Source organism: Brassica oleracea, chromosome C3, assembly GCF_000695525.1.
Source record: "Brassica oleracea var. oleracea cultivar TO1000 chromosome C3, BOL, whole genome shotgun sequence".
NCBI lineage: Eukaryota > Viridiplantae > Streptophyta > Magnoliopsida > Brassicales > Brassicaceae > Brassica > Brassica oleracea.
Genome location: NC_027750.1, coordinates 26,548,050 through 26,565,391, shown reverse-complemented (window position 1 = coordinate 26,565,391; position 17,342 = coordinate 26,548,050). Strand labels below are relative to the sequence as shown.

At 37.9% G+C, this 17,342-nt stretch overlaps 2 protein-coding genes across 2 annotated transcripts; one reads left to right on the top strand and one right to left on the bottom strand.

Moving 5' to 3' along the window:
* Window positions 1-2,663: 2,663 nt before the first annotated feature.
* LOC106329036 (PTI1-like tyrosine-protein kinase At3g15890) lies at window positions 2,664-4,754 on the bottom strand. Its single transcript, XM_013767604.1, has 4 exons — window positions 4,511-4,754; window positions 3,955-4,102; window positions 3,602-3,864; window positions 2,664-3,443 (listed from the first exon to the last, which is right to left on the bottom strand). Exons 1-4 carry the CDS (start codon window positions 4,549-4,551, stop codon window positions 2,861-2,863), a joined length of 1,035 nt encoding a protein of 344 aa, XP_013623058.1. The 5' UTR covers window positions 4,552-4,754; the 3' UTR covers window positions 2,664-2,860.
* A 3,001-nt stretch (window positions 4,755-7,755) lies between these two features.
* On the top strand, window positions 7,756-14,725 carry LOC106335258 (topless-related protein 4). Its single transcript, XM_013773734.1, has 26 exons — window positions 7,756-7,794; window positions 7,959-8,090; window positions 8,189-8,368; window positions 8,441-8,554; window positions 8,673-8,831; window positions 8,938-9,115; window positions 9,193-9,313; window positions 9,441-9,556; window positions 9,644-9,812; window positions 9,973-10,082; window positions 10,310-10,379; window positions 10,501-10,574; window positions 10,882-10,977; window positions 11,050-11,145; window positions 11,489-11,616; window positions 11,698-11,932; window positions 12,011-12,175; window positions 12,277-12,375; window positions 12,595-12,738; window positions 12,822-12,932; window positions 13,019-13,198; window positions 13,286-13,414; window positions 13,489-13,584; window positions 13,674-13,862; window positions 13,954-14,120; window positions 14,197-14,725. Exons 2-26 carry the CDS (start codon window positions 8,011-8,013, stop codon window positions 14,390-14,392), a joined length of 3,402 nt encoding a protein of 1,133 aa, XP_013629188.1. The 5' UTR covers window positions 7,756-7,794; window positions 7,959-8,010; the 3' UTR covers window positions 14,393-14,725.
* The last annotated feature ends 2,617 nt before the right edge of the window (window positions 14,726-17,342 follow it).

Here is a 17,342-nt window from a genome sequence, read left to right as displayed (position 1 = left end):
TACGTTTGATCATCGGACTAGCTGCTCTAAGAGGGTGGAAGATTCATCACCTGGATGTTAAAACCGCTTTCCTCCACGGAGACTTGAAAGAAGAAGTATATGTAAGCCAGCCACAAGGTTTCATCGTCAAAGGTCAGGAAGATAAAGTTTATAAACTTAAGAAAGCTCTGTATGGTCTACGTCAAGCACCAAGAGCATGGAACGTGAAGTTGAATCAGATACTGCGAGGGCTTAACTTCTACCGTTGTGCAAAGGAACCTTCTCTGTACCGTAAGGAAGTGGACAATGAGCTTTTGGTTGTAGTTGTCTATGTTGACGACCTGCTTGTTTCCGGATCATCACTTAAAATGATAGAAATCTTCAAAAAAGAGATGGCTACTAAATTTGAGATGAGTGATCTCGGGATGTTAACCTATTATTTGGGCATTGAAGTACTTCAAAGAGAAGATGAGATCGTTCTTAGTCAAGTTCGTTATGCAAGAAGGATACTTGAAGAAACTGGTATGGCTTCCTGTAACTCTACGCATATTCCTATGGAGATGAACTCGAAGTTCTCAAAAGCAGCCGACGAGAGGAGTGTGGACAGGACAGAGTATCGCCGTAACATTGGGTGCTTACGCTACCTATTACACACTCGACCTGATCTCTCTTTCAGTGTAGGAGTACTCAGCAGATATATGCAAGAGCCAAAGGAGTCTCATGCTGCGGCATTAAAACAGATAATCAGGTATTTGCGTGGAACATGTACTCTTGGTCTCCGGTTTCGAAGAGGAGAAGGTGTGAAACTTGAAGGTTTTAGTGATAGTTCACATAACATGGACACAGATGATGGGAAGAGCACAACCGGGCATGTATTTTACCTCGGAAATAACCCCGTAACTTGGTGCTCTACTAAGCAAGAAATTGTTGCTTTATCGAGCTGTGAAGCGGAGTTCATGGCCGCCACTGAAGCGGCGAAGCAGGCTATCTGGTTACAAGAACTGATGAGTGAAGTTGTGAATGAGGAGTGTCAAAAGGTGATGATCAAGGTTGACAATAAATCGGCGATACAACTAGCAAGGAACCCGGTGTTTCATGGAAGGAGTAAGCACATTCATAGGAGGTTTCACTTTATACGTGAATGTGTTGAGAATGAACAGGTTGAGGTTGAGCATGTACCCGACAATGAACAAAGAGCTGACATATTAACCAAACCACTTGGGAGAATCAAGTTCATTGAAATGAGAAGATTGATTGGAGTTGAAGATGTGAGTGAGTTCAAGCTTAAGGGGGAGAATGTTGAAATTAGCTTGAAGAAACCTTGAGCAACAAGGTTATTTGATTCCTAGTTGATTTATGAATTGTTTTGGATAATGATCATAATATGTTTTATGATTATCAACTAGGATTAGGATTTTTGATTGCCTTATAAATAAGCTTTAGTCTTTAGATAAAGCTAGTGAGTTGTTGTGTGATTGAGAGAGCTTGATTGATTGAATAAGAGAAAGACTTCTTATTACTCTTGTGTTTCAATATTATTCTGCTTTTATCATGTTTGGGATTGGTCACGTAGGTAAACGATTTAGAGGTTGAACTTGAAACAACTCGAGACAGATGCAATGCAAGCAAGGAATGGAGCACACAGTTCTGAAGGAAAAGGAAAGATTCACTCAAATCCAGTGGGATATGGAAGAACTTCGGAAGCAGTGCATGGAGATGGAACTCTACGAAGGTTTGTGCTTACTCTGTGTTTATTTTATTTGCATTCAACGATAGATACTTTATCTATGTTTGTCTTACAGGGCGAGAAAGCACATACCGAGACTACAAACCAGTCCCTTGTTCAAGAAAATCAAATGTTGCTGCAGCAGATCGATGATCTAAGAGACAAGTTTGAGGATTTGCGTAAAGAACATGAAGAGAGATCAAAAGCAGAACTAATGGTCCTTGTCAAAGAGGTCAAGTCTTTCCGAACCAGCCAATCAGAACTGAAACAAGAGCTTACCCGCACGATGAAAGAAAAGCTGGAGATGGATGTAAGATAAGCTCTTTGCAGGATTTGTATTCAAGTGTGTTGCAGTTTTTAAACCCTTTAAATGTAATGCAATGTTCAGAGAATTGTTCAACGGGAGAAGGATAGAGAAGAAGCTTGCTAAAACCGCAAACAAGATATTTGATGCATGAGTCTGATGATGTTCTACAGAATATTGATGGAGTCATCATCACCATCGTTGTTATCTAATAATGGAGTCATCATCACCATCCGAAGCGATGGATCTTCTACTAGCAACGGCTGATAACAGACTCAACCACTACTTACACTTTGTTGTGACACCAACCATAGTATTAATTACTGCATTAAATCTTATGTTCGCAACAGACGCAGCTTCTCTCAGAAGAAGTGGGAAAGCCGAAACTAGCAACATCAGAAGAGCAAGGTGGAACAGATGATGTCGTAAGGAAGATGCTAACAGAGGTTCTGATTGATAACGCCAGATTAAGGAAGCAGATTAACTATGTTCTTCGCTGTTCCTGGTTCGGACATGGAACATCATTCAGAGAATCCGAAACAGAAGATCAAGATCAAGAAGGAAGTGTTGATCTAGCAAGAACTGTTCTAAGCAAGATCCTTGAGAAATGATTTCATCTGATTCAGATCATTGTGAAAAAAAAGATCATGCTAGAGTACACAAGTCTCAGTATAATCCATAAATTAAAAGTATCAATCTTTCAAGCAAGACCAAAAGCATCACAACTCTGCCTTTACATACCACACCTTAACAAACACCAATCAATCAAATCAATACCACAATATGAACAGAAGATGGTAGGAAAAAAAAAAAACAATCTGAGAGAACAAACTTTCTATGCCTAAAGATCCCTACTCTTGTTGTTGATGATGATCATCCTTCTCTTCTGTGATCACATCTGCACCCTCCTGATCCTCTCTATGGTTTTCGTCGCCGCTACTACACGGTTTCTTGAAGAGAGGATTACATTCAAGTTCAGACATCTTCTCCTTTGATTCATTCATCAACATCTCCACCACTTGAGACATTGTTGGTCTCATCTCCGCCTCTCTCTGAGCACACAAAAGACCCACCAAAACCACTTTCTTCAACCTTTCTCCCACGTCCTCCTCTTTCACCCTCTGATCCACTATTTCACCGAACTTCCTCTCGTAAACAAGTGGCAACACCCACTCCGTTAGACCCAGCTTTGCTCTCTTGCCACTAACCAGCTCAAGCAACAAGATACCAAAACTGTACACGTCACCTGCTTCTGATGCAACACGTTCTGGTGAGAGATACCCATTGTTGTTATTACTTTTGGCTTCATCTTCTGGCATCAGTTTACCATATCCAAAATCCGTAACCCGCGCTTCAAACTCAGAGTCTAGCAGCACATTGCTAGCTCTCACATCACCGTGGACTACACGCGGCGTTGCATGATGGTGTAGGTAGCTGAAACAAAAGACAAACATTGTCAGAAACCACAACATATAATATTAGTTTCGTCCCAGAACTAGAGACCTCTGACACAATGGCCAGAATCATTTCCAGTTGAGCTAACGTCGAAATTTAAACTTCTCTCAAGATTTTTTTTAGATTGAGAGACTCACGCAATGGCCTGAGCAGAGGTTATAGCAATCTTGATCCGCTTAGTACAATCTAGAATGCACTCAGCTGAATGCTGACCATGAAGATGCGAAACCAAGCTCAGACTCGGCATGTAGTCATACACAAGAAGACGTTCTTGTCCTTCGTTACAGTATCCACGAACACTCAGCAAGTTCTTGTGACGGATACGTGAAAGAATCTCGACTTCGAGAGTGAAGTTTATATCTTCTCTGTTGGTCCATGACTTTAATCTCTTGACTGCGATCTACAACAAGATCATGTTTTTTTTTAAAGCAACAAGGAGTTTGTACTAGTACATAAGAGTTAAGGGTTTAAAGAGTTTGAGATGAGTTACTTGTGAACCGTCAGAGAGCTGACCCCAATACACACTGCTGAACCGTCCTTCGCCGAGTTTGTTGTCGTAGTTGAAACTGTTTGTCGCTGCGTGAAGCTCTTTTAGTGAGAATATCTTACGAGGTGGCTCTGTTTTGGCTTCCTTGTCCCTATGTGACATCAAAACCAAACTTAACCTCAAAAACACTATTTTTAGATCATTTCATTAACAAATCAAGAAACAAGAATTGTGAAATGCAAAAAGACTTTAATTCAAAATCATCACTTGCACAACTCATGTAATCTGCAATAGAACAACTTTTTTAATTCGAACTTGCAACAAAAGAAACAAACTTGACATCAAAAACCATTAGAGAGCAAGGAGAATTGAGCATAAATAGTCTCCAAAATTGATTATAAAATCTTTAAAACCCTAATCAGGATGGAACACCAAAGCCGATTGAACCAATAACACGTTTTACCAGTAACCCAACAGAGAAAAAAATAATCGGAAAAATTCAAAAACGAACAAAAAAAAGGAGAATAACAATCATAGAGTTAATGAATCAAAGACTTACCCAGCAGATCCTTTTCCACAACAGCTACTAAAAAGTTGCATTTTTCAGAACAAACCCAAAACAAAATTGAAATTGAGCTGCCTCTGATTGTAGATTCTTTCTCGTTATTGCGGAACAGAGAAAAATGTTACAGAGCAAAGTACAAGTCTTTAGAGTTGGCTCTGATTCGTCTTTGACCTATCCCTAGAGAGAGAGAATACAATTTAATTTTTTGTTTTTTTTTTTGCACGCTTTACCTTTTCTTCTCTGAACAAACTTTAAAATATACACACAAAGTATAAAGCTGATTCAAAACAATAAAATAATAACTTTACCAAAAGAAGAAATCAAAAATTTGAACGTTAGTAGCGGTCGTGTATATATTTTTTTGTTTATATTTTTGCTGTATATTTTTGCATTTTGAATTGTTTTTTTTTGTAACTTATCATTTTGAACTGTTGTGTGTTAGAGGGCCGGCTGATGAGTCACGACAACTCATCAGAACCTTTTTTATTCAGTATTTTTCAAAATATTAAACAAATAAAAGGGACAGAAGATGATTCTCCAATCTTCTTTCATATATATAAAAAAAGGTATCATAACTGAATAGCTGTAGTTATAAAGTTTTTTTGGATAATAGCAATATTACGTTTGATTAAATCGCTAAAGAATCAGAAAGATCTGAGAGGAATGTTTGCTCTCATCATGAGATTTTACTTGAGGTGATGCTTCACTAACATGGGCTTAAGGAATCATGTGCTAATTAATTGCTATAATTAACATAACATATGTTAGAAAAAACAAATATGGATAAAGAAGAAAAATATGTTACGAAATTGGAAGAAACCTTAATCTTAATTGAGCTGGTACATGTCCATTAAGCTGGACTTAAAAGCCCATAACCCATAACTGATGTAGGATTACTATTGCAAGGAAATTTGTTCTAAGCATATGAATCCTTACTGTAGAAGCATATTGTGGGCTAGTTTCCAGTCCATCAAACTCTTTTGAAGGTGACTTGTTTAAATTTTGACATTATAAAGTTTGGCTTATAGATTGAACACTGGCAACATCAATATACACATCCAAATTATGTAAATCATGATCACCTTTACATCATGATGTAAAAAAACCCCCACACCGGCAGTCAAATCAAATAATATGACCTATACCCTCGTCAGTCATGTGCTTCACATCCTTTTCCAACAAAACGATCAGCTCCATCCAGTACCATTTTCAGATATGTGGTTTCACTTCCCTTATACATCCATAAAAAAAAGTTCAAAGTAGTGTGGATGTCACTAACTTTTTAGTACGAACTTTGATGTGCTGAAAACGTTATGGTTCTCCAGACAAAAGCGCAGAAGTATAATTAAACTAAAGTGCTTTACTAAGCCTTTTTATAGTGGCGTGAAGAAGGAGAACATCCTCTGTCGTAGAAGCTAGAACGAGTGCCATTATTGCCAGTAATTTATTGGCCCGTTTCTTAGTTCATCCACATGCTGATAACTCATCACGAATCATGGGCAAGCCAAGGCTCATACCCGTGGCAATGCACAGACGGGTCTTCCCGTGATATAATGTATGTGTATATAAGATTTGTGCTTGGGATGGCGTATGCGTATTCTCATAATCTCTAACTTTTTTTTCCAGCTTGATCCACGTTTTCACGAGTCTCAGTATTTTTGCTCAATGTACTATATATATAGGCAAGGCCGAGTTCATCGTCACGTTAAAAGTAAGTTCATGTTCAGTCAAGTTTTTTTGCGCCTTAGGCCACCCTTTTACCAAGAGCTCTCACTACTAAATAGTCTCAGTATTTGTTACGCCTTGTGCTATCCTGTAAGACTGGCTGTAGCCCGTGTAGGTCTTTGACAATTGTTGCCTTCTTGAGGAAAGGTTGGACATCATCAAAGAATATAACTGTTTTGTTGATTACTATTACAGAAATAGAAAATATAAATTTCTATATTCGTTTATTTGTTACCATTTATCACGTAATTTATATTTTCCCAAAATTAAATAATCGAAAAATTCCAAATCTTTTAAATAGAGAATATACGAAAGAAAAGAAATTTCTCTTAATTAAAAAGTAATTTACATTATGAAATTAGCATTCTTCTCAAATTTCAGATTCATTCCATATATCATCCTTTTCATTTCCTTTAATATTGTTGTCATTGCAAGAATAATTTTCTATTCTCATTCTCTATCATTCATTTTTTATATTTTTATAGAGAAATAAAAAACAAAGTTATTCCTTGTTAAATATGAGATGAAACAATTAATTCTTTTCATTCGTGCAATTTTATTTCTAACGTTTTTTTATTCGTTCTCTTTGTTTCCAGAATAGTCACTAGTCCAACATTTAGATTTTGTAAGTGTATATTATTTTTGACGTTAGCTGATGTCATAACAGGAACAAGGAACAGAGATAAGCCAATTATCAGATACCACTTTTTATTTTATGTTTCGTTTGAAAAAAAAAAAAGAAGAGACGAGAGGTACACGTCAAAAGCTAACGAGAACGCATTTAACTAGCATCAGTTGATTACTTAGATTCTCAACAACATAAGTACACACACACATTTAAAATACGTCATTAAACTAAATTTTTAAAACGAACTTATTATGGTGGGGTGCGACGTATATTAATATATCCGTTTTAGTTAGCCTTTTAGTTAAATTCCTATCTATAAAATAGCCCACTTTTGAGTATAATAAAAAGTACACTATATTATTGAGAAAAAGACAAAAATAACACTAAATCAAATTTTTGTTTCCACACTAGCACTCAAGGTCAAAAGTCACAAAAATAACATTTAATGTTTTATCAAAAGTCACAAACTTAAGGTTTAGAGTTAAAGGGTGAAGTTTAGGATTTAGGGTTTAGGGTTTAAATTTTAGGGTTTAGGGTTTAAAATTTAGGGTTTAGGGTTTAGAGTTTAGGGTTTAGGGTTTAGAGTTGAGAAATGAAGTTTTGGGGATAAGATTTCAAATTTTGAAAAATAAAAAAATTAAAATTTTTAAAGGATAAACTTAGAAAAATGCTATTTTGGTCTTTTTAGTTTTTGAGTGCTATTTTTGTGATATAAATTTAGAAATGTGATATTTTGGAGATAGACGCCCAACGACCACACAAATAAAAAATAAAAAATAAAAAAGCAATAAATCCAAAAAGAAAGAAAAAAAGGAAACTCCGGAAACGAGACAGCATCAGCAATCAATCATCATCATAAATACCCCCCCCCCCCCCCCCCCCCCCCCCCCCTCTCGCTCCTTCTCCAAAGTCAATTTCAACACAGGTATACTACTTTCCTCTCTATCTCTCCACCTGGGGATTCGCCTCTCAATTTCAATTTCGATTCCGATTTCGATTTTCGTGTGTTTTTAGATCTCATATTCGCTTCGATTGGGTTTTGTATGTTTGGAAACCCTAATTTCTCGTCTTTGTGTGTTGAATGAGAAGTGTTGGTTGCATGAGTGCGTAGTAGTAGTGGTACTGAGAACACAACAAGGCTATGTCGTCGCTCAGCAGAGAACTCGTCTTTTTGATTCTCCAGTTTCTCGACGAAGAGAAATTCAAAGACACTGTTCACAGGTCAATATTCAATATTCAAATTCCCCCTTAAATTGTTTCCTCTGAAAAAAAACGATTACTTTTTGGAATGAGTGTGCTGAGGCTTGTTCTGTTTCTAGGTTGGAGAAGGAGTCTGGGTTTTACTTCAACATGAGGTACTTTGAAGACAGTGTGACTGCTGGTGAATGGGACGATGTCGAGAAGTACCTTTCTGGTTTCACTAAGGTTGATGATAATCGTTACTCTATGAAGATCTTTTTCGAGATTCGTAAGCAGAAGTACCTTGAAGCACTTGATAAGTAAGTGTTCTTGTGCTCTCGTTTGGATCCCGAAGCTTCTGAGTTGATTCATTTTTTTTTTCCTTTTTGTAGGAAAGATAATGCCAAGGCTGTTGAAATCCTTGTTAAGGAGTTGAAAGTGTTCTCCACGTTCAATGAAGAGCTTTTTAAGGAGATCACCATGCTTTTAACCTTGACGAACTTCAGGTAGAGTCTTTAGTTTCTTAGCGCTTGGGTTATGTTTGTGTGAAAGAGATAGAGACTTCAATGATAATGTGTTTCTTGCTTCTCGTTTTATAATCCGTTTACTTGTTACCTTTTCAAGGGAAAATGAGCAGCTTTCCAAGTATGGGGATACCAAGTCTGCAAGAGGTATTATGCTGGGGGAACTTAAGAAACTGATTGAGGCTAATCCTCTCTTCCGGGACAAACTTCAGTTTCCAACTTTGAAGAATTCAAGATTGAGAACCTTAATAAACCAAAGGTGCGTTTAACCTATGCTACAACCTTCTTTGTTTTCTTATTGTCTCTCTTCATTTTTTTTCTTTCGGTGGGGAAACTAACTGAATGTGATTGTGCTAAAATTGTAGTTTGAACTGGCAGCATCAGCTTTGCAAGAATCCAAGGCCTAACCCGGATATAAAAACACTCTTTATTGACCATAGTTGTGGGCATCCAAATGGTTCACATGTTGCTTCCCCTGCAACTAATCATTTAATGGGTTCAGCCCCTAAAGTTGGAGGCTTCCCACCATTAGGTGCTCATGGTGTAAGTGTTGTCTGATATAGCTACTTGTATTTGACTATTGCACATGAAATTTAATATATGAATATCTCTTGTTTCAGCCATTTCAGCCAACACCTGCTCCTCTTACAACGTCCCTTGCTGGATGGATGCCTAATCCATCTGTATCACACCCTACTGTTTCTGCTGGGCCTATCGGCCTAGGAGCCCCCAACAGTGCTGGTAATGTTGTCACGACTGATTTTATTTCCATTTTACGTAGTTTATGATGTGGAGATCTCATTGTGTAATATTATGTTTCCCCCTTTGATACCTCATCATAATCTGTTTTCACATTCCCTCCTTACAGTGTCTATGCTAAAGCATCCCAGGACTCCTCCGACTAATAGCCTGGCAATGGATTATCAGACAGCGGATTCTGAAAGTGTATTGAAGAGACCCAGGCCTTTTGGTATATCAGACGGGGTATTAACGGCTGCTTATTCATTTTTCATCTTAAGGTTTCATCCCCAACATCATAAAAGTTCACAGTTTTCTTTGAACATTCTACAGGTTAATAATCTTCCGGTCAATGTCTTGCCAGTCACATATCCAGGGCAAAGCCATTCCCATGCAGCTTATTCTACTGATGACTTACCCAAAAATGTTAGCAGGGTTTTGAGTCAGGGTTCTGCCATTAAGAGCATGGATTTTCATCCTGTACAACAAACGATGCTTCTTGGTTAGTTTTCTCCACCGGAGCATGCATCACCTATAATTTGTACTGGTTTATACCATAGTTGCCTGCAAAAACTTGTATCTGACAGCATGTATTTTTATCTTCTCAGTACAATATGTTGATTTATCTTGCTTTTAATGTTGTGTTTGCATTGGTTTCATAGTTGGCACCAATGTTGGTGATATTGCAATATGGGAGGTGGGTAGCAGGGACAAGCTTGTTTCTAGAAGCTTTAAAGTTTGGGATCTTGCTTCCTGTACTGCGAATCTTCAGGTATGGTTCATCTTCTTATTGATATATTGTAACAGTTAAAAGATAGTCGAGTAGGAAGTTTTTTTATTATGTTAAGACATAACTACAGAGAACTAGTGAGGAACTCATCAAGGTTAATAGCTAGTTATTTGAAATAACTCATAAAAGGTTTAACTATGGCCATATACTATATCAAGAACATATTTTCCTTTGCTTACCTGTTGTTTGGTCTCATTCTTGTGCATTAGGCTTCACTTGCTAGCGAGTATACTGCAGCAGTAAACCGAGTTGTTTGGAGTCCTGATGGAGGTCTTCTGGGTAAGCCATTCTGTGACGTTCCTGTCGTATTGTAGAGTCAATTACTTGTGTCCCTATTGGGTGTAGTGCTGGTTAACGTTGTGGTAAATCTAGCGATTATAACGTCTACCTCCTATTTCAGGTGTCGCATATTCTAAGCATATTGTGCATATATATTCATACCATGGCGGCAATGATCTACGGAATCATCTAGAGGTTTGTCCCTGACTCAGGACTTTATATTTGGTGGAGTTTGCACCAACCTCTGTATCTTTTACTAGTCAGTTACCATTCAGCTTATATTTTTGCTTTTTAGAACTATTATTGTTATATGTGGATTACATAGGCATGGAATCTGTTCACTAGAACGATGTATAATTCCATGGTTTATGCAATTGTTTTTATTTGTAGGATTCTACCATTATTGTCTTATTGGCTTGGGTCCCTATTTGTGTTTGTCACTGAGAAGCATTCTTAGATCTTTGATATTTGCTTTTGTTTGTTTGTTTGTTTACCGTTATAGGTTGATGCTCATGCTGGTAATGTCAACGATCTTGCTTTCTCCCTGCCAAACCAGCAGTTGTGTTTTGTGACTTGTGGAGAAGACAAGACAATAAAGGTTTGAATCCTGGAATATGTTTTCAGAGTTGGATAATTGGAGCATCCAGCTTATTGAATACTTTTTATACAGGTCTGGGATGCTGTTACTGGAAATAAATTGCACACATTTGAAGGTCATGATGCACCTGTTTATTCCGTGTGCCCACACCAGAAAGAGAATATTCAGGTAGTCTAATATGCATGAAATGTCTCCTGCTCTTTAGGGCATTCCATAAGATGAAAACTGGAGTTTTCTGCTCAATTAGAATTCGAACTTCCATCTTACGCCTAGTTATATTTTTTTTTACAAAAGAACAAATACATGTACTAGAAGCACCTGCAGCCACATTCTGTTTCCAATGTATAAGCTTGAAACTCACTTTCTTGTGATAATATCTTGTGGTTTGCTGTATAGTGATGTGTCCAATTTTATGCTTCTTGCTTTACATTTTTAGTATGTGCGCAAGCTTCACTTTTACCCTCTTTGGCCCTTGAGATTGTTGTGATGGAATTTTTTTGCTTTCTGTCAGTTTATATTCTCAACTGCTGTTGATGGGAAAATAAAGGCCTGGTTATATGACAACATGGGTTCTAGAGTGGATTATGATGCCCCCGGTAGATCTTGCACGGCAATGGCATATTGTGCTGATGGAACTAGGTAAATGACTCACTGCCATCCTTTTATGCTAACTTATTCATCCTTTAACTCATGTCTCTTTTATCTTCTCGTTTGTTGTAGATTGTTCTCTTGTGGTACTAGTAAGGAGGGGGAATCATTCATTGTTGAATGGAATGAAAGTGAGGGAGCTGTGAAGCGGACTTACCATGGACTGGGGAAACGGTCTGTGGGGGTTGTTCAGTTTGATACCATGAAGAATAAATTTTTGGTAGCTGGTGATGAGTTCCAAGTCAAATTCTGGGATATGGATAGTGTTGATCTCTTGACTACAACACATGCAGACGGGGGATTGCCGGTAATGTTCTATATGTTGATCTCAGTTATTGGTTTAATTGACCTTTAAAAGGAATGGTTGCTAACGTAATAGTTTCAGTCTTCCCCTTGCTTAAGGATCAATAAAGAAGGAACTCTGCTGGCGGTCTCAACTACTGAGAATGGAATTAAGATACTAGCGAATGCTGAAGGTTCCAGAATTTTACACTCAATGGCAAACCGTGGCCTTGAAAGCTCTAGAGCTCCTCCTGGGTCAGTTGCAAAGGTAAAAAACGTGTCATCATATCTTATATGTTCTGCTATATCTGGGTGCTATGGTGCTATTGCATAAGGAAAAAAACTGAAAATGCATGATTTTGCTAATAGGGTCCTATTGTTGGAGCATTTGGAACTCCAAGTTCAAGCACTGGAATGAGTCTATCAATGGCTGATAGAAGTGGACCAGGGGCTTCTGTTACTGGAATGGTAATCCCACCTGTGAAGTGTTATATTTTGTTCGGTTAGATATCTACATATTAAGTCAATGGAGGTAGTTGACCATTTAAAATGTCCACTTGTTTCTCTAGTGAAGTTGGCAGAGATCATAATGGAACTGTTACTAGTTCATTCAAATGCCACAAAGGCAAACATTGGCTCTTTCTTGAATTCCTACCAAGTTTATTTTACAATCTGTTGGTTTTTTAGAATGGAGATAATCGCAGTCTGCCAGATGTCAAACCACGAATCCCTGATGATCCAGAGAAATCAAAGATTTGGAAGCTGACAGAGATCAGCGAACGTTCCCATCTTCGTACTCTGCGGCTTCCTGACAGCCTGATACAAGCAAGAGTATGTATCCAAAATATCCCAAACATGCTACTCTCTCTATTCTTATCTTTGGCATGATGTCATCTTCTTGTATCTGGATGCAGGTTGTTAAGTTAATATATACAAATTCTGGAAGTGCTATATTGGCATTGGCTGAAAATGCTTTGCATAAACTATGGAAATGGCAAAAGAATGAGCGGAATCTCTTGGGAAAGGTACACCATATCCAGTGTGTTTCAACATCTAGTGGTGATTCTTAAACTCATAATTATATATTCTTATGTTGTTTTTGCTTGTTTAGGCCAATAGCAATATCCCACCACAGCTTTGGCAGCCATCTAGTGGAGTTGTAATGACAAATGACACACGCGAGGGAAGCAAAGAGGATGTAGTTCCATGCTTTGCGCTCTCAAAGAATGATTCCTATGTCATGTCAGCCTCTGGAGGAAAAATTTCCTTGTTCAACATGATGACTTTTAAGGTCCCTCCATTTCTATGTTACGCCTGTTCATCTTTTGGGGTACAAGCTTTGCATATGCTCAGATTTTCTTTGTTTATTTTTTTGCAGACGATGACCACATTCATGGCGCCTCCTCCAGCAGCGACTTCCCTTGCCTTCCATCCCCAAGACAATAACATTATTGCCATTGGAATGGACGACTCTTCTATTCAAATCTACAATGTCAGAGTGGATGAGGTATCTTGACTTATCTAAAAGTATTAAAGAAACAAATAGTTTTTAAAACTCTTGCCTGGTAATGGTTCATGTAGGTTAAAAGTAAACTGAAAGGTCATCAGAAGAGAGTGACTGGTTTAGCATTCTCAAACGTTCTAAATGTACTTGTTTCGTCTGGTGCTGATTCCCAGGTATGCTTATATGCTACATTGGCTCCAGTTATGTTCAGATAAAGATCTTGTCACAGTTTTCCGAAGTAATTTTGGTTTTGTGTGTATAGCTTTGTGTATGGAGCATGGATGGATGGGAAAAGCAAGCTAGCAAACAGATACAAATTCCCAACGGGCATTCGCCAAACCCACTTGCTCATACACGCGTTCAGTTCCATCAAGACCAGACACATGTTCTTGTGGTCCATGCCAGCCAGTTAGCTATATATGAGGCTCCTAAATTAGAGAGCATGAAGCAGGTTTGTTGCTACATCCATATCTCTAGACCGTTGAATGTTTTCTCAGTGTCCTTCAAGGCTTGATCGGTTCTTTTTTCTTCTGAATATATAGTGGATCCTGAAGGAATCAAGTGGTTCAGTGACGGATGCTGTATACTCGTGTGATAGCCAGTCAATATACGCAGCCTTTGACGATGGAAGTGTGAGTATCTTGACGGCTACGACATTGCAACTGAAGTGCCGCATTGGTCCCAACTCATATTTGCCTTCAAATCCGAGGTAAGAACCCTGCTGTTATCAGACTTATGACCATTGGCCTATGCAACATCAATAACACCTACTCTCTGTTGAACAGCTCGAGAGTATATCCAGCCACCATCGCAGCCCATCCCTCTGAACCAAATCAATTTGCAGTTGGACTAACAGATGGTGGTGTTCACGTGATCGAACCACCAGGACCAGAAGGGAAGTGGGGGATGTCTCCACCGCCAGAGAACGGTGCAGGACCAAGTGTCTCCGCAGCACCAGGATCAGATCAACAGCCGAGGTGAGGTGAGGTCTGTATTCAGCAAAGATCTGCACCACCATGATGCAGCCTCCCAAGTTATTATTTATATACTTTGAGAGGAGAGCTCTGCGATTGTAGGTTTATATATTCTCACATTCATAGTAGGTGAAAGGTGAAGCAAGCAGTAGTGTCTTCCATTAAGTCTAGTGCGCTTTTATTTTTAAAATGGTTTATTTTGAGATTTAGTTTCTTTCCCAACAGTATCTTTTTTAGATTTGGTTTGTAGATAAAGAGTTGATTAGCAATTCAAAAATGCTGGAAATGTTAGTTTTCTTGGAGGCATGCTAATGACAAAGCTCTTATTTGTTGAAAAGAACTAGGGATTTATTCGAAATTGGAGGAGCAGAATCAAAGATAATTATTAAAATCTTAGAAGGTAATTTATGCAAGGAATTAGCTGTTATAAAGGATCAGACCAAAGCCATTTTCTTCCTTTAGGCTTCATTGGTATTCTTAACATTAGTGACCAAACCAACAGCCTTGAGAAACTTTGTTGTTGTGAAATACCATCTATATATATAAAGTTGGTTTTTTTCCTTCTTATGACATGTGGAAAAGAGGTTTGTTGACATGTGTCTTCATATATTTTTGTATTTTAAATCTTTATTTTTCAGATTATTGCAATTTGCTTCATCAATTTCTATTTGTGTACTAAATAATCCTTCTCACACTTATTGTCTCTGAAATTCAAGAATAAATAAAATATATTTTAAATATTTAATTTATTCACAACTAAAATAGCATAAACTTTCACCATTTTATTATTTTTATTAATTTTTATTATTTCATTTACAAATTATATATTTAGTTCACTATTAATACCATAAGATAATCAAATTAAGAATAATAAACTAGAGCACCAACGCAAATAACCAAAAAAGCGGGCCAACGGGAGCACGAAGATATATGCCTAAAGCACCGGAATCACAACCAGTAGCTAAAAGGTAAGAAACACCTCAGAAACTAAACAAAAACATACAAGACGGTCATGCAAGTGAAAAACCACAACGCTCTGGATAGAAGGGACCAAAGCTCCAAGAGACTAACTCCGCACACCTATACCTAGGGAAACATGGAAAGAAAAGAAATAACTTGAAAGAGGGAGAATGGAAGACAACCACCGAAAAATCAGAGACTAAACTTGAGACCAAAAATAACTTTCCAAGCCCACATAGCATACACGAACGAAAACATTATCTAAACCTCGAGTGGCAAATATGGTAAAAGGGAGAGCCACCATAGATGCGGTGAAAGCTGCAAAGAGATGCGAAAATAGATAGGGAAAAGGAGACGAAACGAAATCAGCAAACTACGGAGCTGTACTCGAGCTATGAAAGAGAACATAGAAGTCAGAACACCAAAAAAAAATCTTGAAAATCAAGACGAGCAGATACTATTGACGGTAAGCCAACGACAAGGAATAAAACATCAAAGACGACTAAACTCTGACCCAATCTAAGGAAGAAGAGGAGCAGTCAATATTAACTGAAACAGCCTACAATGCCGTGAGAATCAACCGAACAACTGAAAAACTCATAAACCCGATCTACAACAAATACAATATAAACTCACAGGTGAAAAAGGAAAGAAAGAACAAGAGAAATATGTGAATTTTTTTCCGGTGATGGTGAGAAGCACCGGACACCAGAAAGATAACGAAATACATAGACGGTGACGGCCTAAGGTCAAAATCTGAGGAGGGCGTAAAAAACATATTAAAAGTTATAATTTTCAAAAATATGAAAAAAGTATAATACAATTTTGACGCTGAAACCGTTAATCTTAAAATCAGCAAATGCGTAGATGCAAAGTTATTGAAATTCAATATTCTTTTACGTTAGAGGCTCACTTCACTACTAGCAAGTACTATACACAACAACACATTATTCAAAAAAAAAATTTAATATATTAACCTATCACCTACTTCTACATAACACACTAAAAACACCAATAATACTCTTAACAAATAATATCGACAACATAAATACATTATCCAAAAAATCATTTTTTTATCAATAATAAAACAATATTCCGCGCGAAGCGTGGACACCCTCCTAGTATGTGTATATAATAGAGAAAACCAACAGCCTTGACAAAAAAAGTAGAGTTCACGTCTGAAGCTTGTGTTCTTTATTAATACAACACCACACACACTTAAATATACCCTATCTAACAAACCACGGGCTCGTTCACATGACTTTATTATTCATACACATAGGACAGAACATCGATAATACAACTAGTTACAAGCCATTCACTACAAGAAAACAACGGCATACTGAGGGAAAAAATCATCGGTATATCGTCGGAATAACGCTATTCCGACGACATACCGACGAAAAAAGTCCTCGGAAATAACTCCTCGGAAATTCATCTTTCCTCGGAAATCCCTCGGAAATTTCCGACGGAATTCCGAGGAAATGAATTTCCTCGGAATATTCCGAGGATTTTTTTCGTCGGAAATTCCTCGGAATATTCCGAGGAATATGTCGTCGGAATATTCCGAGGAATATGTCGTCGGAATATTCCGAGGAATATGTCGTCGGAATATTCCGAGGAATATGTCGTCGGAATATTCCGAGGAATATGTCGTCGGAATATTCCGAGGAATATGTCGTCGGAATATTCCGAGGAATATGTCGTCGGAATATTCCGAGGAATATGTCGTCGGAATATTCCGAGGAATATGTCGTCGGAATATTCCGAGGAATATGTCGTCGGAATATTCCGAGGAATATGTCGTCGGAATATTCCGAGGAATATGTCGTCGGAATATTCCGAGGAATATGTCGTCGGAATATTCCGAGGAATATGTCGTCGGAATATTCCGAGGAATATGTCGTCGGAATATTCCGAGGAATATGTCGTCGGAATATTCCGAGGAATATGTCGTCGGAATATTCCGAGGAATATGTCGTCGGAATATTCCGAGG